Here is a 23,686-nt window from a genome sequence, read left to right as displayed (position 1 = left end):
CTGCTATAAAGCACAATTACACTGGTGCAACAGTATAGATGAACAAATTCTCATCTCTAGAGTGCTGTGAACAAAATGTCCCAAGGAGCTTGACCCTGCTACTTGAAGCCTGCAATGACGTAAATGGCATGGTTGTCTTGCTTGGCTGATCTAGAAAGTAAACTGTCTTCTTCCTGGACCACTAGATGTGATCTAGAATTAACAGCCAGGCCTGAAATGAGAAAACTGAGGCATTACAGACAAAACATGCCTTTTTAAAAGGCACAGGATGCCTCTAGAGTTAAGTTCTTTGCTTTTCCTATCCCTTCTGATAGTAAATGGTGAACAGAAATGCAAGTTAAAATGCACAGAAACCCCCTTTTAAAATGGTATTTTTATTATTTAAAGAAGCTTTAACTAAAGGTCTTTTCAATGTTTTTTATATTAAACCAATTTATTAAACTAAACAAAAGCAGCATTAGTGAATTGAGCTGATTCTGGGTGGGTCCTCTAAGATCATTCTCTATCGAGTTTTTATTAATAGACTAAAATGAGAAAACAAGTTTCCTGTCTGTCTTCTCTCTCTCTCTCCCCCCAACTCTCTGATTTAACTTTGAATGAACTAACTAGGCCCTGAAACTATTCTCTCTGCACTTGCTGAAGAGGTGACTGCTGTCAAACTGGTTATTGCACTTCAACAATCTCTGGTTCCAGGAGCTACCACCAATTCAGGGGGTCTGACTTTCTTTACAAGGTGGCAGCAAATCTGTAATATGTTTTTAATCTAATGTTAAATCCTTAGGTCCTGTTAAATATTAGTCATGCACTTTGTATCTTGTCCACTTTATGAAAGGCAACCAGATTGTAAACTCTTCATAGGAACTAGAAGTTGGGAAAGCCCTGGTGCAGAGTGTGAGTGGGTGTGAAAAGAAGGGAGGCTGTCTCCATTCTGCAAGAGAATGTGATGTTACTAACCCAACTGTAGGTTTGGTTTTGTCAGTTAATAAAACCATAGGGTGAGAAGGACCACAAATGATGTAACTCTACCTCTAGTCTAACCCCCTGTCAAGATGGATATCCAGCATCTTGTTGAAAATGTCCACTCCAATTTCCCCATAAGAATAATGTAAATGAGGGGGTTAGGCTTCAGGGAATTGTTTTTCACCAGACAAAAGACTATACATACATACTCCACATTTCAAACAAACAATTTAATACTGGCACACAGTGATGATGATTGTGAAGCTTGGTTGAAGTGGAGGAGTCGGAGGGTGGGATATTTCCCTTACTGCTAAATGATGAACTAGCAGTTACTCCGCAAGGCAGCAGGAATGGAGGGAGATCTGCACACTGCCTTGTTAGTTAATCAGCTTGCTGAGACTGCAGCTGCTACCAGTTCCCTCTGTCCTGAGTCCTGCTCTATGGAAGATGGGGTAAGCAGGGTGCAGGGAGACACCTTAACATTAGCTCCCCTCATCCTTTCCTCCCCCCAGCACAGCAAGCAGGAGTCTTGGGGAGCAGCACATGGCAGTGGGGGGAGGGACACAGCAGACAGCTGAGAGGGGGCTGCCAGTCCATACTGGGTCCAAGCCCCCACCAACTAGCTGCAACAGGCTGCTCTTTCTGCAAGCAGTAGACAAAGCAGGCAACTGCCAAACAACATTAGAAGGGAGCATTACACAACTTTAAACGAGCATGTTCCTTAATTGATCAGCAATGAAACAAGGTTAACCAGGACAACTTTAACGTGAGGAGATACTATATACCCCATCTACTGCTTTCCCCCATCCACAAAGCTTGTTACCCTGTCAAAGAAAGCTGTCAGAGTGGTTTGACAATTTGTTCTTGACAAATCCATGCTGTTACTTATCACCTTATCTTTTAGATGTTTGCAAATTTGATTGCTTCATTATTTGCTCAATTATCTTTCCAGGTACAGAAGTTAAGCTGACTGGCCTGTAATTCCCCAGGTTGTCCTTATTTCCCTTTTTATAGATTGGCACCCTATTTGCCCTTTTTCACTCATCTGGAATCTCTCCGGTCTTCCATGACTTTTCAAAGATAATTGCTAATAGCTCAGATCTCTCCTCAGTCAGCTCCTTGAGTATTCTAGGATGCATTTAATCAGACCCTGGTGATTTGACATTATCTAGCTTGTTCAAGTAATTTTTAACTTGTTCTTTTCCTATTTTACTGGCATTCACTATGTTAGAGGTCCAATCACCACCAACCTTCTTGGTGAAAACCAAGTGTAACCCCTTACATTTGTCTTTGCCGAATGTCATTTTGTTGGCTATAGCCTCGTTCTCCAAATTTATCAAGATCCCTTTGAATTTTAGCTATATCCTCCAAATGGGTTGTAACCCCCCAACTCTGTCAGCTGCAGTTGTAATCAGTATGGTCTCTATTACCATGTTCAGATCATTAATAAAAATGTTACCACCACCAGAGCCCCAACAGATTTACGTGGAACACCACTTGTGACCTCTTTCCAATCTGATATCATTCCACTAATAGTTACTGTTTGTGGTTGTTTAACTAATTATGTATCTATTTAATATTCTACCAAGCCTGCATTTCTCCAGCTTGCTTATGAGAATGTGGGGGGAGTGTGTCAAAAGCCTTGCTAAAGTCCAGGTATATTATGTCCACTGCATTCCCCCATCCACCAAACCAATTAGATTGTCAAAGAAGGTTAATACAGTTAACATTGGTTTCTTACCTCTTGCTGGGTTTCTGCCTTCTCCTGTGGCATCAGATCTGTAACTTTAGCACCACCGGGCTCCTTCTTGTAAAACTGTATGCCTTCCTTGGGGAGGTAGGACTGATTGATACCCTGAGGTTAAAATATGGAAGGCTAACACAGTGGGGAAACTTAAAAGAGAGCTTCAATTGTGCAGTGTTTTTGAACATTTTTGATAGCAGGGACCGGCTTGCTTGCTAAACCGTCAGGGAGATTTCATGCACCAGCACCACTCCAGTGACCGGTTGTTTAGAAACACTGCTTGGGTACATGTAAAAGAATGTCTTACTGGGGTAGTGATGAGGTGCATATAATCTTGTTAATCTAAGAGTCCCAAACATTCAGTGGTGCTGGATCTCAAAGATACTGTCTTGGAAACTAGGGTTCAGTGTTTACTTCTAGACCAGGTAACTAGAAAACTAGCTGGACAGATGGGTATGTATACAACCTCATTAAATTATTTAAATAGGAATACAGGAAGGCATTCCCTCCCTTCATAAACCTAGTCCCTTTGCAGGAAGTCTGACTTTTTTTTCTTGCTATTGTCAATAAACCCTGCTGATGGGGGCTAGTCAAGTTAAGTACCAAGCATAATACAGCAAGAAATTCTTCCAATTTACGCTTTAATTTCACCCTCCTTTTAGCGATATATATATATATATATATATATATACACACACACACACACACACACACACAAAACCCAAACTTCCTCTACCTCCCTATTGCTGATTGAAGGGGAGAAGGGATAATCAGACCTCAAGTGATTTTTAAGGTCGTAGTGTGTGACAGTAAAACGTGGGTGTTCAGGCTCCGAGGTTATATGCTCTTTAACCACAGTCCTCTTTCCCTCCTTTAGGTGAAAGTAGAGGTAATTACTACACATCCTGTAATGTTCAAAGCGTAAACAAGCTTGTGGAAGTTCTCTTCAGTCTATTTTTTTCACTCTGCTATTGACACTCCTTCTAGAGGTCTTGTAATAACCAGTACTTCCGGCTTTTGTAGCAAGTATCTTCCATTGCAGTCAGATATTCTGAAGTAGGGGGGTCTATTCCGTCATGTGCATGCTACTGCCATTAATAGTGGTGAGTTGTGGCTGGCTGCTTAGAGTCTGAATTGTGAATAACTCGGGTACTAGTGTGGGAACGCACCTGTGCTCCCTCCAAGAAAATCCACAGCTAACCCCCTGCCCCCAATCAGTGTTCCCATGCTGGTGCGGATTCTCCAAGCACCACTCTTCTTGCAAGTACTGAGCAATGCTACTGGGCAGTGACGTGTTGTTAGCAATTCTGTTCTTTAGCTAAGCCCTAAACTGGGTCTCTTGACCACCATGGCACATGCTCCCGAAAGTGGTGGCACCCTGGTTTCCTGGACAAATTTCTACACAAGTGGGGTCTACCTCCTTATGTTCATTGGTAGCATCAAGGGTGAGGAAATCCTATGGCCAAGTGCCAATTCAGTTCAAAGGAGGACGCCTACACCCCTCTACTAACACCGCCGCATCATAATGCTCACCTGTTTGGGGGGCAGGCTAAGCTCTTCATCCCGCCTACCATCTGCTAGACGGACAACCACCGATGCCCCTCTCACCAGTTCAATCTGTGAGATGGAGAACGCTGGTCAGCCTGGTGTTTGGGGAGAACTGAACAGCACCCACCCTTGGAGTCAGATTTTAAAAACCCTTGGCTCCTAGCTGATCTCACTGTGACACTGACTAGGGGAATGACTTGGCCAGGTTATGGATTCCGCGCTCTCAAAAATCTGCTCTTTGCACGCCTGATAGTTGCACTACGTTGGCCTGGACAGGCACAGGGGCTCTGTGCCAAAGCGAGCGCACCTGGGGAGATCCATTTTAACTTCCTAAAGGAGATTACGACCCTGGTGCAAAGTAGGTATAAAATGTCACTCAATCAGTATTCTCTAGGCAGCCCACAGACATCACTGTGCACAGCTGTGAATGAGATGAAGCGAAAGGCCGTGGAGTGCTCCATCAAAGCTCTGGCATGTGAGTGACGCGGGGCTCGGCTGTATATCATGCAGGAATTTAAGAAGGGTGTCTATGCTCAACTCATTGGTACCTCTTAAACCGCAGCACCAGACTTTTTGTACGTAATATAGTCTGCTTCGGAGACAGCGTCTCTCTATAGATAGGAGGCATAAAAAGCATTCAAATTTGGGACAAGCCTAGAAGCATTTGGTCCGAGACTGACATGTATCTGTGTTGTACTTGCAAACAGATTGGCGCATCAATAGACATCAGACCACAATAAAGTTCAGTGTTGGAGGAAAAATTAAAGAGAAACCGCTTCTGACCTACCGAAGAAATCATTGTTTTTACACTTTGCCAAAGGGTGCTAAACAGCAGAATACATTAAAATCCACCCAGCACCTCTGACATTTCAAACAACGAAAACCAGTTGGGAGGGCTAATGGGCCTTTGATTCCTCCAAGCTCATGAGCAGTTTGAAAATACTCATGTTTCAGGGTAAGGGCTCTGCAGGATGGGGGAGGTAACATTTAGTCTCGATGATTTCACTTCAGAGGGCTTGTGTAAAGACCCAGTCAAGAGGGGTTAAAAGCAGCCCGGGAGAGGGCTGCAACTGGGAAAGCTGGGCTGATTGGGGAAGCAGCCGCAGCTGTGGCCAGCTCAATCAGGGCCCAGCTGGCCCTTATAAGAGGGCAGTGGGCCAGGAGCTAAGACTCTCTCTCTAGCTTTCAGAGAGAGACGGACCGGGCTGCCTGGGAAGCTGAGGAGGGTACCTAGGGTGGAGCAGTGCTGGGGAGCTCCAGCCTCGCAAAGCCGCAGGCTGAGTTAAGGGCCCACAAAGGGCACTGGGGCTGCAGAGGGGCAGCCCCCCCTTGCCGATGATGAGGGGATTACAGACTGCATCTGCCCCAGGGGGCGGGGGCTAGACGACGACTGGCAGTAGCCACTGAGGCGAGGTGGGACTAGGGGGTTGGGGGATCCCCTGGGTGGAGAGACCCAGATTGTGGGTTGCTCCTTGGGGGCAGAACCCTGATGTAAAGGGCACTGGGGTCCAGGAGGGACATGGGGGCCAGCAGTAGGCGAGACACCGGCCTGCAGAGGGCGCTCCAGAGGCTGGAAGGGCTAGTTCCCAGGATGACCAGCAGGAGGCGCTGCGCCAGTGAGTCATCGCCCCGCCACAGGGCTAACGATGAGTTTTCTACTTGCCCGCACTACAAAACTCAACCTGGAACTGAGCACAGACGGGTCTGTTCTGCCTGTCCCCAGGGGAACAGTTCTATTGTGCAGCTGGCACATACAGGACAGTGCTGAGGCCTGAAGCGGGAAAAAAGCCAGGTGGTTCATGCAGAGCTCCATTGGCTCTGCAGAGCTAACAACATTTTTACTCCTTTAAGGCCCCAGTTCTGACCCAATTGGCATCAAGGGGAATTTGACCATGCAGTGGGGTGGATCAGGAGTCATTTTTACAGGTCATTTTTCATCCCAGCCTTAACACTGTAGACGCATCTCACTATTGCACGGTGATTAAACACAGTGCACTGGCGTGGCATGATGACTCACCACTTTCCTGTTCGCCAGCTCCTGCGTAACGCTGGCACACGTCCCTTGGGAGAAGGAGATCACAATGTTCTGTTGGAACATGAGCAACTCTCACACTTAGCTGAAGAACTAGTCTGCACACACAACAGCAACTGCAGTGTCGCCTCCTTCCCCACCCGAATCATTCGCCCCAAGGGCGGCACAAGATGAGTCCAGTGGGGAGGAGCAGCTGCAGAAGCAGCCAAAGATGGGACCTTTGGCCAGTCCGAGAACTTCTGAGACTGGACTTTCTCTGCCCTGTGCTGATCGGCTGTTTCTCCATCCCTCAGAAGCATTTCACCTCAGTGTCACGCCCACACATGACCCACCTGCGCTGTCCCCTTCACTTAATGTCCCCTCTCCCGTCACGTCTCTTTCCATTTAGCTGATTTCCTCCAAATTAACCCCCAGCCCCTCACTCCAAAACCCTGTGGCACTAACATGCCCTTTGCTGCCATCACACTGTTCGCTCTGCAGATGTGTTACCCTAGTAGCCCACACAGGGAGGGGGAAGGAGAGTATGTCGACACCGGGATAAAAATCCACAGCTGGCCCAGGTCAGCTGGCCTGGAAAATTGCTGTGTAGACGTTTGGGCTCAGACTGGTGCCTGAGCTCTGGGGCCCTGTGAGGCGGGGACCCTGCCAGCTGTGGGTTTTTGATCCCTGTGTAAATGTATCCTTAGAGTGTAAGCTCTTCAGGACAGTGACTGCTGCTTTGTGTCTGTACAATGCCCGATTGTCCCACCCTTGGCTGGTCCTTGGGCACTACCGTAGCAAACATGACATCATAATCCTTAAAGACTAGGGCACTTGAGACGATGATGCTGAGTAATAAGGGACCCTGACTAGCAAGGGAAGAGGAAAGGAACCCTTCTCTCTGTGCAGCACTTTTCATCCCAAAGGTGCTACCGCAAAGCATGAAGGCACGCAGGAGAGCTGCATTGAACACCAGTAGGGCTCTGATGAGAACTGGTCTGTACCTGGCTGGGAGCCCCGTGGTACAGAGGCAGCTGATAAACATCAGTGTTGCAGTAGCCACTAGAGAACACTTGGAGAATAGCCCACGCTTCACTCCCCAGTGCATAGCGCAGCCTTTCGCCCTCTTTCCTCATGATTCCTCTCGGCACAGGTCTGGTGGCTGCCTTTTTGCCCGGAGTGTCTGGCTCAGGGTTCACCAGGACTTCGTACAGGTGGATAATCACCGTTAGATACTCATTGTAAATCCTCTGGGGAAAGGACTGGAAGGAAAGAAAACATTAGCTGTGGAAAACTAAAAACTGATAAAGAAACTGGAGACCATTTCATGGGCCGAGGGGCAAGTTCTGTTCCTTAAAAACCAAACACTTCAGTGCATAACCTAATGGACCGGTGGCTTGAGCAGCTGGCAGCCTGGGTTCTGACTCATGAGGTGACTGCTGAGCTTTCGTTTGTCCTATCTGCAAAACCAGGGTCCTCTGACCCTGCGTGGGAGTTCACACCATGCCTCTTGGTCTGACAGGGCCCGAGTCGACTGCCCTTCAAAGCCTGTATCTCCAGGTTCTCTCTGCGAGCAAGGCAGGGTTTTAATGTTGACGCTGGCTCAAGCTACATTGCAACGTATATTTAAGACGTTACGTTGCAGGTTGCTTAGAGCCTCATCAGATGCATTGTATCAGGACAACCAACTATCTCGACCCACTCTATTTTCTCTCTTTATGTTCCTATGTAAATGAAGCCCCTGCAGAAAGCATTACCTTGAATCCATCCAGCCACACAGGCCATCGCTGGTAGCTATCAAGGTCAAGCTTCTCCACAAAGACAGGACGATCGTATTTTAGCCAGGGCCTCCCAAAATAAAAGGCCCCAGGGGGATTGAAGCAGAAATGAGCCACCGTCAAACCAGACCAGGGTAGATTCTTGGCACCATCCACTGCAAACTGGAACAACCGAGAACAAAGAGATCAACCAGGGACATTTGTAATCAAGAGACCGTATGTGGATGGACTAATAAAGGCTGCACACCACGAATGGATGGTCAGAACTGCCCCACAAAACCAGGAGTCTGATTGGGGGAAAGGAAAGGGAAACACCTCTCAAATTGTACTGTCAATTCCGAAACAGTTGGATGGTTCTGCTAGAGTGACCGAAAGTGGACTAGTTAACGACTGACATTGGTGAAGTCATTGGCAGGGTTTAGCAATGACGTGAGGGCAGTGCGCCTCTACTTCCGACTCCTGATTCCAGACTCCGTGTCTCTGCGTCTCAGCCAGATAACCCCGGCCTGGTTTCCTTTGCAACCACAAAGGGTGGAAACTTCTTTTTTTGGGGTGGGAGGGGTGGGGGGAGGAGGCGCGGGGGGAATAAAATCTTAAATTCTCTAGAAAGCGGTGGGGCCCCAAAGCAGGATGCGTGCAGTGTGTCTCTGCGTATCACCTGGGACCAGCTCCATCCTAGCCCCGTGTGGAACCTACACAAACACAGCAGGTGTGTGGAACGAAACCCTTTGCACTGATCATGGTCTTGGACACTCTCCCCTGGTGCCAGGAGAACAATCAGATTATTGAAGCAAGCGAATAGTACAGCCATTCCATTACCTATGTGGGGCCCAACAGCTGTTCTCGGACTGAGAAACACACTCCTTGAATCACCTGCAAGACAATCCTGACCTCAGCACCAACCTCTCTCTTTATAAGCCCAATTCCAATGTCCACCAGGACACGATACAATCATTTAAGACTATGAGATGCAATTGGACCTGCAGGGGAATTCAGGCAGGCAGCATGCAATTACCGGAGTTAGAATTTTGGGGGTTACCCCTTTCATCTTGCAAAATTGCCATGGGCTCTTTAACTCTCCCAAGCAATCAGCACCCTGGTTTTACATCTTATCCAAAAGACAGGGCTGATGACTCCTGTCAGCTCTCACAAGCTGAGCAGAATCAGGTCAGTACTTGGACGGGAGAGTGAGATTCCCTAAGTAGCTGCACTAAATCAATGCACTCGCCTGGGGCAATGTCTACTGATGCACTGGTCGTTCGGCTGCAGGATAAGGAAAAGACATGGCCGGTTCCTCAATTTTTCTGAGGCTCAAATCCTTCCACTCGGGCAGGAACTGGGGAGTGTAGACGGATGGCATGCAACGGTGAAACATTTCGTGCTGCCTCAGGTGCTATATTTTGAAGTCACAGCCACGGTAGAACCTCAGAGTTATGAAGACCAGAGCTACAAACTGACCGATCAACCACACCCCTCGTTTGGAACCTGAAGTACACCATCAGGCAGCAGTAGAGACCCAAAAAACCAAACACACTAATACAGACGAGTGCTGTGTTTAAAAGTAAACTACTAACAAATAAAGGGAAAGTTTAAAAAAAAAAAGATTTGACAGGGTAAGGAAACTGTTTCTGTGTTGTTTCATTTAAATTAAGATGGTTAAAAGCAGCATTTTTCTTCTGGATGGTAAAGTTTCAAAGCTGTGTTAAGTCAATGTCCAGCTGTAAACTTTCAAAAGAACCAGAACGTTTTGTTCAGCGTTAGGAACAACCTCCATCCCCGAGGTGTCCATAACTCGGAGGTTCTACTGTACGTACTATTGCTCCAAATCTGTAGCCAACTAGGATTTCACGGCAACAGTAGAGGTAGAATTCAGACCCTCTTGCTCAAAGACACTGGCCTTTATGATAAAGGAAGGTCTCTGCTACCCATGAGCAGTATAGGGCCAATGATACACAGCCAAATATTTCTTATTTCACCCAGAAGAGGACAGGCCCCCACACAGGCATTAGCCAGTACATTTCACTATACCCGTTTGCTGGTCACCTTAATGCCGTATGTAGGGAGGTATCGAGAGACATAGGTAAGATTGAAAGGCTGAGGGCTGCAGTCCATCGTCCTGGTCAGTTTCTCTTTGATCCAAGTAGAGATCTCCGCATCTGTATTCAGCTCCAGGCCTTCGTTTCCCGCAAGCTGAGGGACAATCTCCCGAACCAGCACTGCAGACCTGAGCACGGGGCGGGAAGTGAACAGAAAGCCACGACGTTGAACAGAGGCATAAAGTCAGGAAAGGCTGCAGAGAGAAGTGCTCCATCCATCTCAAAGCAACACCCCACACCTCTCACTCAGGCCCAGAGAGAAGCACTGGGAGACAGACGCTGCCTGGCTGGAACCATCCATGGGGGTGACAAAAGATTACATCACCCAGTCTGCTTAGAAAAGGTCCAAGACTGGAACTGCAGAGGGGCTGTTGGTCAGGACCGAGGCACTAGTGAGCTGGAGTGGGCTGCAGGTCTGGAAAAGATCGGGAGAGCTGGTGGGAGCGTGTCTCAAGACTGAAATAATGGAGGGGAGGCTGCGGGTCAAGACTGAGATGTCTTGGGGGAGCCCCGGGTAGCAGGGGCTGCAGATCAGGATTGAGAGGCACTGGCAGAGCAGCAGGGGGGGGAACCTTCCTGCATTCGAGCTGGTGGCACACAGTGCTAGCAATGCTGTGTCAGTGCCCCTGCTGTCCCTGTCCTTTCAGGGGCAGCAAATTCACCCACACGAATAAGCCGAAAGAAGAAAAGCTCATTTTTCTCAGGCCCCCGGCACCAGCTCACCTGTTTCCCATGGCGCTGTAGAGGCACCTCTCCCCGGCGGTGGGCACGACCGAGTCTGAATAATAGATCCCATCTGAATAGTCAGGCCTGGGCTGGAAGAGGCCGAGTCTGACCCAGTCCCCCTGGGGAACCATGCTTCTCTGCAGGGTTTGATGGCTGGAGTCCACGGGGGCTTTGAGCAGCCTGACTAGCAGGCTGGCACATGGGACATACCTGTGGGGAGAGGAGCGGCACAGGGGTGAGAGCCTGCATAGTCCACAGCAAAGCGCGGGACGTTACAGAGACAAGACACACACAAGAAGGGAGTGAGCTGGCCGGGAGCCAGGCGCCAGGGGTTACCGTCCTGCGGAGGTGAGGGCACCGACAGAGAACGGCTGGTCCGTGGCAGGGCCACTGTGGTACAGGCGAAGCTGGTGGGCACCCTCGTTCAGAGAGACCTAATCAAAGCAAAAGCTACAGGTCACTTGATCCACTCTCCACTGCTAGCCACAGCTTCCCCCTCCGAAGGGGCAGAAATCGCTCTGCGAACCCACGGCTGCCCCCACCACTGTCCTGGAGGCAGGCATGGACTAGCAAAATGTGACCCTGCAGGCATGGACTAGCAAAATGTGACTCTGCAGGCATGGACTAGCAAAATGTGCTGCCTCCTAAGCATGTTCCAAGCCTACAGCTGATCTCCAGCCTTGGCCTGGGAAGCCCCTGAGGTCATTGGATTCCTGGTTTCAACAGCAATCCAGCTTGTCCGGATCCCCCCAGCCTTGCCCCGCCCCAGAGCCCGGGGGAGCTCGCTCGCCCAGATCCCCCCTGCCTGTCCCAGAGCCCGGGGGGAGCTCCCCCCCCCTCCCCCCGCCCCCGAGCCCCGGGGAGCTCGCCCAGATCCCCCCTGCCCGCCCCAGAGCCCGGGGGAGCTCGCCCAGATCCCCCCTGCCTGCCCCAGAGCCCGGGGGAGCTCCCCCACCCTCGCCCCGCCCCAGAGCACAGGGGAGCTCGCCCGGATCCCCCCCGCCTCGCCCCGCCCCAGAGCACGGGGGAGCTCACCCGGATCATAGAATCATAAATAATAAATAAATTAATGGAGATATCCTATCTCCTAGAACTGGAAGGAACTTTGAAAGGTCATCAAGTCCAGCCCTCTGCCTTCACTAGCAGGACCAAGTACTGATTTTACCCCAGATCCCTAAGTGGCCCCCCTCAAGGATTGAACTCACAACCCTGGGTTTAGCAGGCCAATGCTCAAACCACTGAGCTATCCCATAGACTATCAGGGTTAGAAGGGACCTCAGGAGGTCATCTAGTCCAACCCCCTGCTCAAAGCAGGACCAACCCCAACTAAATCATCCCAGCCAGGGCTTTATCAAGCCTGACCTTAAAAACCTCTAAAGGAAGGAGATTCCATCACCTCCCTAGGTAACCCATTCCAGTGCTTCACCACCCTCCTAGTGAAATAGTGTTTCCTAATATCCAACCTAAACCTCCCCCACTGCAACTTGAGACCATTACTCCTTGTTCTGCCATCAGGTACCACTGAGAACAGTCTAGATCCATCCTCTTTGGATCCCTCTTTCAGGTAGTTGAAAGCAGCTATCAAATCCCGCCTCATTCTTCTCTTCTGCAGACTAAACAATCCCAGTTCCCTCAGCCTCTCCTCATAAGTCATGTGCTCCAGACCCCTAATCATTTTTGTTGCCCTCCGTTGGACTCTTTCCAATTTTTCCACATCCGTCTTGTAGTGTGGGGACCAACACTGGATACAGTACTCCAGATGAGGCCTCACCAATGTCGACTAGAGGGGAACGATCGCATCCCTCGATCTGCTGGCAATGCCCCTATTTATACAGCCCAGAATGCCGTTAGCCTTCTTGGCAACAAGGGCACACTGTTGACTCATATCCAGCTTCTTGTCCAGTGTAACCCCTAGGTCCTTTTCTGCAGAACTGCTTCCTAGCCACTTGGTCCCTAGTCTGTAGCAGTGCATGGAATTCTTCCATCCTAAGTGCAGGACTCGCACTTGTCCTTGTTGAACCTCATCAGGTTTCTTTTGGCCCAATCCTCTAATTTGTCTAGGAATGATCCCCCAGCTCGCCTGGCCCAAGAGCATGGAGGAGCTCACCCGGATCCCCCCACCACAGAGTGTGGGGTACTTTCCCAGACCCCCACCCACCTGCCCTGCCCCAGAGCACAAGGTGGCTCACCAGATCTCACTGCCCTGTTCCCAAAGCGTGGGGGGCTCACCTGGATCCCCTGGGAATCTGCAGCCGGGGCTCTGTGCGTCCCAGATTCCACAAAGAGATTGAGAACTGCCCAGCCGATCAGGACGAGCTTGGAACTGAACCGATCCAGGGAGTAGAGCTGTAAGAATCAAAGGCAGCTCGGTGTCGAGTCAGAGCCCCCCGGGGAGAAAAGCTGGGCCAGCACCTTGCACAAACTCAGTACAGTCCCGTCACTCGCAGGGGAAGAGCAGCTCCCCTCTCCTGCCCCACACAGCAAGGGCTTGTGGAGATCCTGCCAGCCGGGGAGATGACATCTGTCACCTGCCTGGCCGCGGCACAGACCTTTAGCAAGAGCGTAGCGGAGGGCGGCACTGGTGGATTCCGGATCTCCACGCGATAGTTGTAGAGTGGCTCGAAGATATTGCTGCTCAAATCAATGGCGGTGGAAATGTCTGGCCCGATTCTGAACGGAAAAGGCAGGGGAGAGAACATAAACCAAAGATCCATGTCTCCCGGGAGAGACGTTTGGGGCTGTTCCACTGTTCTCCGAGCTCAGACTGGGGATGGTGGGGGAGGGTGTCTCGACATGCTGCACTAGGATCACTTCAACCCTTGTGTATTCGGGACTGAGATCCATCGCGCACCGGTTAGACAAGCCACCCTACGCCTGCTGAGCGGAGTGGGAGCAGCGTGTCTCTGTGCAGGGCTAGCACGCACCATGGGGTCCCCAGAAGTCTCCACTTCATGACCCAGCATTCGCAAGGTCAGGAATTCACAGTGATGAAGGTACGAGACCCTCATGTCTACACAGGGCAGAGGTAAACGTGGATCTGCACGTGCACTAAGGTACACGCATTTTCATTACCATTTGTGGCCCGCCTGCACCTCCCCAGGCCCTGGTTCTGATTCAGGGCACATGGCTTGTCATTGCCCCGCTGGACCCAACAGCTCTAGACGACACATTGAGAGAGAAGAGGAAGCCCCGCTCTCCTGGTGACAGCCCATAAATCGCTCCTCCTTACTGGTGGTAGTGGCTGTCAAAGATCCGGCCAGCGACCCTAGTGATGGTGACGGCATCAGGCAGGAACCGGGCCCCGTCAATGTACAGGTCGAAGCCGTCTGTGGCGCTGAAGGGCTCCGAGGCGGGCGTCTCCCTGGTGTGATGGATGAACGCCGCCTGCAAAGACAGCGCCGGATCTTACTGCAGAGCCGTGTTGGCCGCCAGCTGGGGCGTGGGGGTCGGTCCCGTTCTTCGGGCAAGGAATGAGATGGGGCCCGTCACTGCTGACTACAAGATCCTGCCTCTTGGCAAGGGGTTAGACAAGATGACCCTTCTGGGTGTATGGTTCTATGAGGACAGGTGGGGGTGCTCCGAGCCCCACATCTCCTGTGTGTGGGCGCTACACAAAGTGAAACACGGGGCAGCATCAGGGGGCACTGTAGTAAAGGCTGCGCTGGCCCACAAGGGAGAGGGGGACATGGATCCCACTTCCCTCCTTCCCTGGCTGAACTGAGGGGACCCCCAGAGGAGTCAGGACAGAGGGACGCCCCGCCCAGGGCTGAGCATGCCGGCTCCAATGCAGATCCCAGCAAGGCAGCATGTTTCCCTATTATTAGGGCCCACTCCAGCCCTGTTCATAAGTGACTGCTTCATTCCCAGTGCGCCTGCCTACCCCCGCTATGGGCCAGGGGAGTTGCTGGTTCGGGGTTGAAAGCGCCTTTCCCTCAGAGCCAAGCCCTTGGGAAAACGGGGCAGCCCAAGTCTGGAGGCGTATCAGAAGCCAGTGGGATGAAGGCTGCTGGTTGGCTGCCACGTGCTGAGCCCCCGGTGGTCTCTCTCCCGCTCAGCGGACTGCGGGTGCGGCAGTGACACACTCAGAACGTGGGAGTCTCAGACCAGGTCAGAAGAGAGACATCTAATGCCAGGATAACTCCAGCAATCATGCCAAGGGCAAGACTCTGCCTGTCTCTCAGGCCTGACCCTGCCCTGAACCCCTCTGTGGGCAGGTGAGACCCAGCCCTCCTGCTTTGCTTGGAGATCCCAGGACCTGGGCACTGGGGCACTCACCCAGGGCCAGTCCTGCGGCTGGCTGAGAGGGACTGGCGACTCGGGTGGGAAAGGCTGCTCCGGCTTCTCGTCGCTGAACAGGTGCAGCCTCACGCTGGCACTGCCGTATGGCTCGAAGCCCCTGTGCTGCCGCTCCTCGGGCTGACGGGCACCACGCCGCACCCACGGAGACAAGGCGGGGGGGGAGGGGGAGTCAGTCAGGGTGCGATGCTGGCTGTGCCCTGAGAGGTGGGGTCTGTGCTGGCGCTGAGCAAGGGGATCAGGTTGGTCCTGCCTCCCGTGAACAGGAGCCCTCCAGCCACTCTTCCGCTAGCTCCTTCCAGAAACACGCCGAGCCAGGTCCTGAGCCCCTGCCGTGTCCCTGTGGAGCGGTGGCTGGGACTCGCCCTGGGCAAACCCCCTCTCCTCTCGCCGTCAGAGCCTGGCGCAAACCTTCCTACGTTTGCACAGACTCAGGCCCAGCCAGTCAGACCATGAGCTTTCCCACATCCGGGTTACACGGGAACTGGCCCCCAACGAGGGGGGATGATGGAATCTACTATGGGGAGCTTATGAGGGTCAACCCGTGCGGGAGACAGAAATCCAGGACATCATAAAGAAATAAACTTCCAGGCCGTATTTCCAACACTGTTCCTGTTCTCTCAACTCCCTGCTTAACTAACCCTCCAAAATGCCAAAAGGTGATGCTGTAAGCCAAGGCATTGCAACATCTCTGTGCCGATGTCCTCAGAAGAGCTGGGAGCAGCATTGCCTAGGCCTGCCCTGCCAAGGCCTGCAGCCAAAAAAGACATTTCTCTGTTTCCATGCCATGGTGTTTGCTCCCCAACAACAACCAGGAACAACCTGGAAACTGTTCTCCTGGCAAATTTCAACCCTGAACGGATGGAATGGAAAACTGGAGAAATGCATTAATTCATGGTGCTTAGATCTGCCTGCTCCAGGGGCCTGGATTCGGATCAACAACAAAATGGAAAAAACATCAGGGAATCGAGGAGGGAATATTTTAGTGCCAGGCGAAAGCCTCCACACACCTGCTGCGCTTTCCCACGGCAGTAACCAGTGTGGTCCCATAGGCATCACTTTATATATCCCCTATAGACTGACACTGTTCACAAAGGCCCTGCTCATGCCATCCTTACTCAAGCAAGTCAATGGGAGTTTTGCCAGAATGAGGACGGCAGGATCGGGCCCTCAGCCGCCTGCCTTGTTTGTCCCATTATTACCCTCCAATGGGGTTAACCCCAGGGCCATCATGTCGGCGTCTGTTGGCCCAGTGACAGGGACAGACTTACCAGGACTGAGAGTGTATGGGCAGGAGGCACAGGGCCATGATACAGGGTCAAATCGTGGGGCCCCGTGTTCCAGGTCACTGCTCCTAGGCCCCCCTTCGTCGCCACACCTGTAAGGACAGGATGTAAAGAAACTAACTTCACTGTCTCTCGCTGGGAACAGAGCCCCCAAGCCTCAGGCTGGCTGGGACACCATATGCATGGACGGCTTACCGGATCCAGCAGGCTTGGTCAGTCTGAGGATGGCCCAGGCAGCCAACCACGCATCAGTTCCCAGCAGCAGCTGCTGCCCGCCCGACCCCTGGTCCCACGGGGTGGTGGCCACCCCTCCACTGGGCCAGTGGTAAAAGCGGACAATCAGGATCATGTCCTCCTGCGGCAGCAGGTCCAGGAAAGTCACCTGGGGGAGAGAGAGAGGGGCTGCGTTTATAGAAACCTCCCTTGAACGGGCCAAGGGGTCTGTGCCCATCTAGCTTACACAGCCGTGTCTGAGCGCCACACAATCACTAATGGACTTCCCCTCACACGCCCCTGCAAGGCAGGGCAGGGCGGCTCCTGACCCACAGAGAGAGAGTAAGGGTCTGGCCCAGGGTCATGCAGGGAGTCCATGGCACAGGCAGGATTTGAACCCAGAGCTCCCGAGCCCCAGGCTGGTGTCTTAACCACAGAGCCATGCCCCTTCCCTAGCCACTGCCCTGTCTGCGCTCCTCACCCAGGAGCTGTGTTCTCCAGCCTTCCCAAAGAGGAAGCACGTCTCCTGGGCCAGCTTCCTCGCCAGCCCCTGCATGGCTTTCAGAACGCTCCCTTCTGCAGGCTACCGGGGAAGTCTCTGCCCCTCACCCACCGCCCTGCTCACTGAAACATCCCAGGGGCGTGCTGGGCTCTGCATGGCCCTTATGCCTCAGAGGAAGGGACCTGCCACCTTCCTGCTTGTGCCCTGCTGGGCCTAGAGGAGGGCAATGCGATGTCACGGCCCCCATGGCACGGCGACCAAACCTCCCACCGCCAGGGTTCTAGCTGGGGAGAAGGGTGTTCCACATGCCAGGGCCCACCGTGTGGGTACCACCCAGAAGGAATGGGCTTGTGGGCAGAGGAAGCAGACGTCTGTCCCCCTGTTGCAAATACACCCCAACCTCCTGCAGGAACCAGACCTCGGGACCAGGTGTTGTATTTTTTGTTCATCATTAGAGCTAATAACTGCAGTGTGCACGGCTGAGTCTCTCTGCACCCTGCGTCGGAGATCGTGCGGTGTGCTACGGGGCACTAAGGGGAGACTGCAAGCAGCCTGGGGTTTATGGGCACGATGGAATAGGCAACGGAAGAACAGGGCAAAATTGCCAGTGGTCTGGCAGGGTTAGACATTAGGGGACTGTGGGTGTGCTGTGAGCAGGCCAGGGCAATGGGTCAGACAGGTGCATTGTGGGTACTGGGCTGGGGGAATTATGGGTGTACTGTGAGCTGGGGCAGCGATCAATATGTGCACGTTTCCTTTTGCTGGCTACACCCGTCGGGGTGCCGTCCCATGGAACAGGCTGCCCCTGTGCAGTTCAGACGGAGCTCAGTCTCCCAGACACCCACACGCTGGGGCTGACTGCTGCGGTCAGGGAAGGCAAACAGAGTTGTACCGAACTCTCCCCAGCTGCTCTTCAGCTTGTGGGGGGGTCATTTTGACTTGTGTCACTGATTCTGGACTCAGCGGCTTGGACCCATCTGGACTAGGGCTCCCCTGCTCTCTCTCTGTGGCCAAGGACTCAGGGGCAACCTTGTGAAATCCTCAGTTTGGGGAACCCCCCCCTTAAGTGACACCCCAAAGTTCTGTCAAGCTACCTCCTGCTCCCCGAATATGAAGTAGCCGAGTTTAATGTTGGATCTCACAGGGGTCGCGTAGCAAGTCATCCCGGAGTTCCTGGTGCTGATCACCTGGACAGACAGACAGACACACAAACCTATTAACAAGGGGAAGCCGTAAAGTCCTGAGTGACGCTCCAGACTGTGGAGCAGGTTTTCATTGCAGAGCAGCAACAGGGAGCGATTAAGCAATAGCTCCCTGCAAGTGATCTGCTCCCACCTGAATGGTGGAGGGGCCAGAGCAGGGATGAAATGGGCCTGGAGCCCAACAGGCCGGGGTTGTGGGGGTGGAACTGCTGTCCCTTCTATATCTTATGATGGCAAATGGGCCCCTCTCCCCTCTTAGGAAAGCCTAGAGCTAGCAAAGTGCGGGGTGCCCCTGAACGGCCCCATCTGACGTGGAAATAATCCCTCTCTTCAGCACCTTCCTCTCTAGCCCCGGCCCAGGGGCGGTGCTGTCGATACATTCAGACTCTCCATTCCCCAGGCACACAGCGTCGGCTCCCGGTGGGAGTCCTTTACCAGCTGCTCCAGGGGGTTGGGGATCCGGCAGCTGGTGCATTCACCCTGGCAGTGACCATGTTCAGATGCAGAGGTGAGTCCTACCTGCCCCGTTTTCTGGTGATAGCCGGTCAGCCTGAGGACCCCGTCTCCCAGCGGGGCGCCTTTCACCCGGTCTATGATGAACCCCAACCTCTTCCCCGCATTGTCGTCATTCCTGGGCTCTCCCTGCTGGGGCTGCACCCTGCGTTCCTGGGCCTCCGTCAGCTTCCCGCCCCGAAGGGCTGCTCCACCACGCCTGAAAGGGTTCGGCCTGATTACTGATTGCTGGGCCCTGCAGCAGTCTCGTGAGGGGAGGGCTGGCTCAGCAGCGGGGCTTGGGGGAGACCCTCCAAGAGCCAGGAGGGCACAGATGGAGCAGAGGCCTAGTGGTGAAAGGCCCCAGCCCCCTTCCCCGTCTCACTTCAGGGCCTGGAGAGCTCAGTGGCCACTCTCCCACGGCCTTATGCTCTGGGCCACATCCCCTTACCCAAGCGGGACCAGCACAGGCCAGTGCGAGAGACACCGGCCTCGTGGCCTGCAGCTGCGCGACCTGGGTCCTGCGAAAGGGCGGCCAGCAGCCAGACTCCTCGTCATCCCTTCCAGGGCTGTATTTGGGGGGCACCTGGTGTCACCTGTCGAACAACAGGGGCAGGTTGAGCAGCCGCAGCCCCACAGAACGACCAGGCTACAGCACGGCCCGTTACTGTCCCCAGCCCCACAGCACGGAGAAAGACAGGCGGCCAATGGGAAGAACCAGACAATCCAACAGTCTTTACCTGCAAGGGCCTTGGAGTGGTCTGTGATCCCTGAGCTTCTGGGTTCCTGCCAGGACCCAAAAGTGAGAGTGGGGGTGGGGGGAGAAGGAGGAAAGGGGGATGGGAAGAAGGGAGCGTCTGAACTGGCTGCAGTACAGTGCCCAGGATATGCGGGGCCCGCAGGGTGTGTGCTGGCGTCAGGGTGCCTGGCGCTGTCCTGTGCTTCCCTCCCTGAGTCAGCAGCTTGTAGGTGGTGGCGGGGACATTAAAGAGCAAGCCAGGGATGTGCTGCTGGCACGGCATGGCCCCTCGGGACAGCACTGACCCCTTGGCCTGCTGAGGGCCAGCGCTGAGGGGCAGACTCGGAACATGCAGGCTGCTCTGCAGAATGCGGGGCTCACTGAATTAGCACCGGCCACGTTTCCGGCATCATTGCATGGTGGCTATTTATACAGCCCCTTCCATCCCAGGCAGGGCAGAAGGGTAACTGGGAGGTCCCTTACGGAGCCAGGACAGGGCTGCCCCCGCCAGTGTAGGTGGGAAGGACCAGGGCAGCTAATGAGACCCAGCCCACGTGTGCTTGGAAGGACAGGGCACTAGCTGCTAAGCTACAAAGATGACCTGGGAGAAGGCACGCAGCAAAGGTGGGGATGCTTAGATCAGGGACAGGGTCACCCCGAGTGGAGAGCCCAGGGAGGAGAAATTAGCAGGTTAGCGTCAGGCAGAGAGAGACCCCGGAGAATCAGAGACAGCTTTTGTTAAGCAGTGAGAGCCGGGGCCAAAACCACCAAAGGTGAGAAAGAGGAGCTGGACTCTCCCCAGGCTGGGATCCCACAAACCCGGGACCCCTCGTTGCTGGTGTTATTCACACGCCCGTCAGAACATGCCTGGAGACCCACATGGAAAATCTACGCACACAGCCAATGGGTAGGGTCTATCCTAACCGAATGTCAGAGTGACCCCCCAAAATACCAAGCCCTTCAGCGCCGCTATCCCCAGGAGAGAGCCTTGGGGGCGTCTCCGTGTGCTGGGAAGGCCAAGGAACCTGAGCACTGTCAGAGCAAGCGAGGGGAGCAAATTCCAAAGCATGGCTGGGGGGAGGCTCTACCCCACCAGAGGAAAATGCACGGCTGTGCAGAGCCAGGAGCTACGCAGACTGATCTTTAACACCAGCGGAGGATCTTGCTGCTGCTGTTTACTGCTCAGAACAGAAAAGCAGTCTGAACTTGGGATAAAAAACAGTCTGCAGCATTCGCAAGCTGGTAATGCATCTGCGGCTCCTTCTTTAAGCATGGCTGCCCCAGGCCAGGCGTCGTGCATTGGCAAGCACTGCTTAGTATGCACGGGCATACAACCACAGAAATGCAGGGCTGGAAGGGACCCTGAGAGGACATCGAGTCCAGCCCCCTGTGCGGAGACAGGACCAAATAAACCTAGACAGGCATTTGCACATGCAAATGACAGAATGTACCCATCACGCCATGTGCTAATCCTGTCGGAGCACAGAACCTGGCCCTGACCTGCAGTCTGTGCTCAAGCAAAGTTGTCAGTCGTGGGTGTTTTGCCTGCAATCGTGAGTGCTGGGTTTTAGCCTCTATCATTTACACGGGCAAATGGCTGAAAAATCAGGCACCTGGCTTTAAAGGCCTTTAAAGAAAACAAAAAATTGGTCCTTTAAAAAAACCAAACTCATAGTGTGACCCCAAAAAAGACACATTCAAACCATTCACAGAACACACAGTCCAAAGGCCCAGAACCTGCTGCCACTGCATTCAAAGCCAAAACTCTCATTGACGTCAACGGCAGCTGGATTGAGCTGTGAATCCTAAAAAATTACCCTGCAAATACATACAGACTCGTGGTACAAAGATTCTCAATGTTACAGGCGGAAGGATACGAAAAGTAGTCCTCCCTGAAATGCTGGCTGAAACGTTTCTAACATTCCTGCCCTTTTGCCCCCTTCACCTGCACTCTGCCCCCTCCCCAGCACTTCCTCTCACATGTACAAAACCAACCCACCAGAGAGGCATTTCCTTCTCCTGCCTCAAATGTAGAAACGCCTCTCTCCTCCCACCCCAAAATTCCCCCTGTCTGAGGCCCAGGCAGGGCACCATTTAGCTCTTCCCCAGGGACACCTTCTGCAGACAAACAACGCTATGGCTTTAATGTCAGATATCTGGGGCCAGGCAGGCTGGAAACGGGGGCTTGCTTCTGCTGGGAAAGGCAGGTTTCCCCCCTGAGGGACCCAGCACTAGCTGCTAGCCCTGGAAGGGCCTGAGGTATCCGGCTTTAACCCCCTGGCTATTATATCTAGGAGAACTGTTTTCGGGGTGTTTGAGATTTACTAACTTTCATTATTCGCTCCCCTCGAGCCCTGCGCACAGGGAGTTGTGGTAACGAAGGGCACGTCTACACAGCAACGGCGCTCAGAGATCAGATCAACTGACCCGAGCTCACGCCGCAGGGCTAAAAATTGCAGTGTAGACATTTGGGCTCAGGCTGGACCCCAAGATCCTTCCTCTTACCTGGGTTTCAGAGCCCGGGCTCCAGCCCCAGCTCAAACATCTGCACTGCTATTTTTAGCCCCACAGTGCAAGCCCAAGTCAGCTGACCTGGGCTCTTGCTACCAATGGATGTTTTTTGCTGTGTAGACGTATCCTCTGTGGTGCCTGACTTTTTAAGTCGAGGGATACAAGAAATAGTCCCATTACAATTCCTAAAAAAGAGTTTTTCTGCAACATGTGAGGCATGCACAGAATATACAGAAGCCTGGCATGGGCCGGTACCTCCTGCCCTTTGTCCATCTCTGTCTATTTGGACGATAAGCTCTTTGGCCAGGGACCTCTCTTTGGATACATCTGTACAGCACCCGGCACAACAGGGCTCCGATTGCCTGGGGCCTGTGTACCTGACCGTAATACAAATACTCCTGTCTATTACTAAAACTTGTTTGGGTTGGTCCCATAACTCACAGATGAGCTTGTCACCTACGAGTAATGCAGCCACCCCAAAGGAGCGCTGATAAAACCCTTTCACCACCCCGTAGTGCCATGTATTCTACAAACCCACATATGCGCATTCACACACACACGCGCACACACACACGACCCTTGGGCTGTGTTTATGCGTTTTTCCATCCTTTTAATACTACATTTTGATCATTTTCCTGACTCAGGGTGAGGGGAAGGGAAATCCCATTCCCGGAGGGCCACTCCTGGAATGGGGGGAAGGGCTGGACCATCCCCTTTCTCACCTTTGACTAGTTTTGTGCTGGACATGCTGTTCCTGAATAGGAGGCGGGTCAACAAAGCCAGCGTAAGGAGGAGCAGAAAGGTACAGGCTGGTGGGGGCAGGGTGGAAAGGGCGTTGGATTGGAAGGCTGCCTGCAGGGGGCGCTGTGCGGCTGGACACCTGTAATCAAGAGAAGAACGCACATTCATTACAGAAAGCAGCCAGGGTGGAGGGGCCACTCCTGCTGCAGAAATAACGGTCTATTGGAGATGCCACACGGACAGGAGGGGAGAAAGCTGCCTGGGTGACATGATGCCGTTAGAAGAGTCACTGGGCAGCCGGGGTTGAATCTCTGAGCCCTGGATCTGAAAGCAGGAGCGGAGCAGAAAGACCCCGCAGGGAGACAGAGCACCTCGCTGTACCTCCAATAGCAGGAGGCTTTGCGCGGAGTCTACCCTCCGACACCTGCCTGGGAGCGAGCCCCTGAGGCGCATGTACACAGGGTGGAGTCCGGGCCGCTAGCCGAGCGCCTCTCAGAAATGGGCAGAGCTGGCGAGTGAAATCCAGGAGGAAAATGTCCCATTGCAGGCCGGCAACAAACTCTGTGACCAGAGCACTTATTACACTTCAAGGAACCCAGCCTGAGGAGAGGAACCCTCGTGGGCACGGGTTAGCCTCACGCTTCCCGCTCTAGGCTAAGCGGGGTGCTGTACAGGCCAATGCTGGCATCAAACCCACGAGGACTCCTGCTCACCGTGGGAGGGTATTGGTACATGGCGGCGTTGCCAGGGTCGATCTCGGCCATCGACTGCACGTCGGCGTCTCTCGCATTCACCACCCGAAGGTAAAGCTCCGTCTTGCCAGCCTGTGGGAGGAGCCAGA

General features: G+C 53.1%; 2 protein-coding genes across 2 annotated transcripts in view; both read right to left on the bottom strand.

Moving 5' to 3' along the window:
* Nucleotides 1–41: 41 nt before the first annotated feature.
* On the bottom strand, nt 42–13,122 carry LOC117881320. Its single transcript, XM_034778428.1, has 10 exons — nt 13,093–13,122; nt 11,200–11,297; nt 10,861–11,073; nt 10,085–10,265; nt 8,021–8,203; nt 7,268–7,525; nt 6,270–6,338; nt 4,238–4,321; nt 2,702–2,815; nt 42–211 (listed from the first exon to the last, which is right to left on the bottom strand). The coding sequence occupies exons 3-10, from the start codon at nt 10,992–10,994 to the stop codon at nt 182–184; spliced, it is 1,053 nt and encodes a 350-aa protein (XP_034634319.1). The 5' UTR covers nt 10,995–11,073; nt 11,200–11,297; nt 13,093–13,122; the 3' UTR covers nt 42–181.
* The window catches only part of CCDC17 (coiled-coil domain containing 17), a 26,910-nt gene continuing 16,346 nt past the window's right edge, over nt 13,123–23,686 (bottom strand). The window contains exons 16-24 of the mRNA XM_034780108.1: nt 23,559–23,669; nt 22,827–22,984; nt 18,882–19,074; nt 18,255–18,347; nt 16,641–16,827; nt 16,431–16,537; nt 15,139–15,279; nt 14,093–14,247; nt 13,123–13,533 (exon numbers count right to left, since the gene is read on the bottom strand). Of these exons, the coding sequence (XP_034635999.1) occupies nt 13,287–13,533; nt 14,093–14,247; nt 15,139–15,279; nt 16,431–16,537; nt 16,641–16,827; nt 18,255–18,347; nt 18,882–19,074; nt 22,827–22,984; nt 23,559–23,669 (1,392 nt within the window). The 3' untranslated portion in view covers nt 13,123–13,286. The remainder of the gene's footprint in view (nt 13,534–14,092; nt 14,248–15,138; nt 15,280–16,430; nt 16,538–16,640; nt 16,828–18,254; nt 18,348–18,881; nt 19,075–22,826; nt 22,985–23,558; nt 23,670–23,686) is intronic.

Source organism: Trachemys scripta, chromosome 8, assembly GCF_013100865.1.
Source record: "Trachemys scripta elegans isolate TJP31775 chromosome 8, CAS_Tse_1.0, whole genome shotgun sequence".
Classification (NCBI taxonomy): Eukaryota; Metazoa; Chordata; order Testudines; family Emydidae; genus Trachemys; species Trachemys scripta.
The sequence above is the reverse complement of the archived record's forward strand: the minus strand, read 5'-3'. Positions and strand labels throughout refer to the sequence as shown.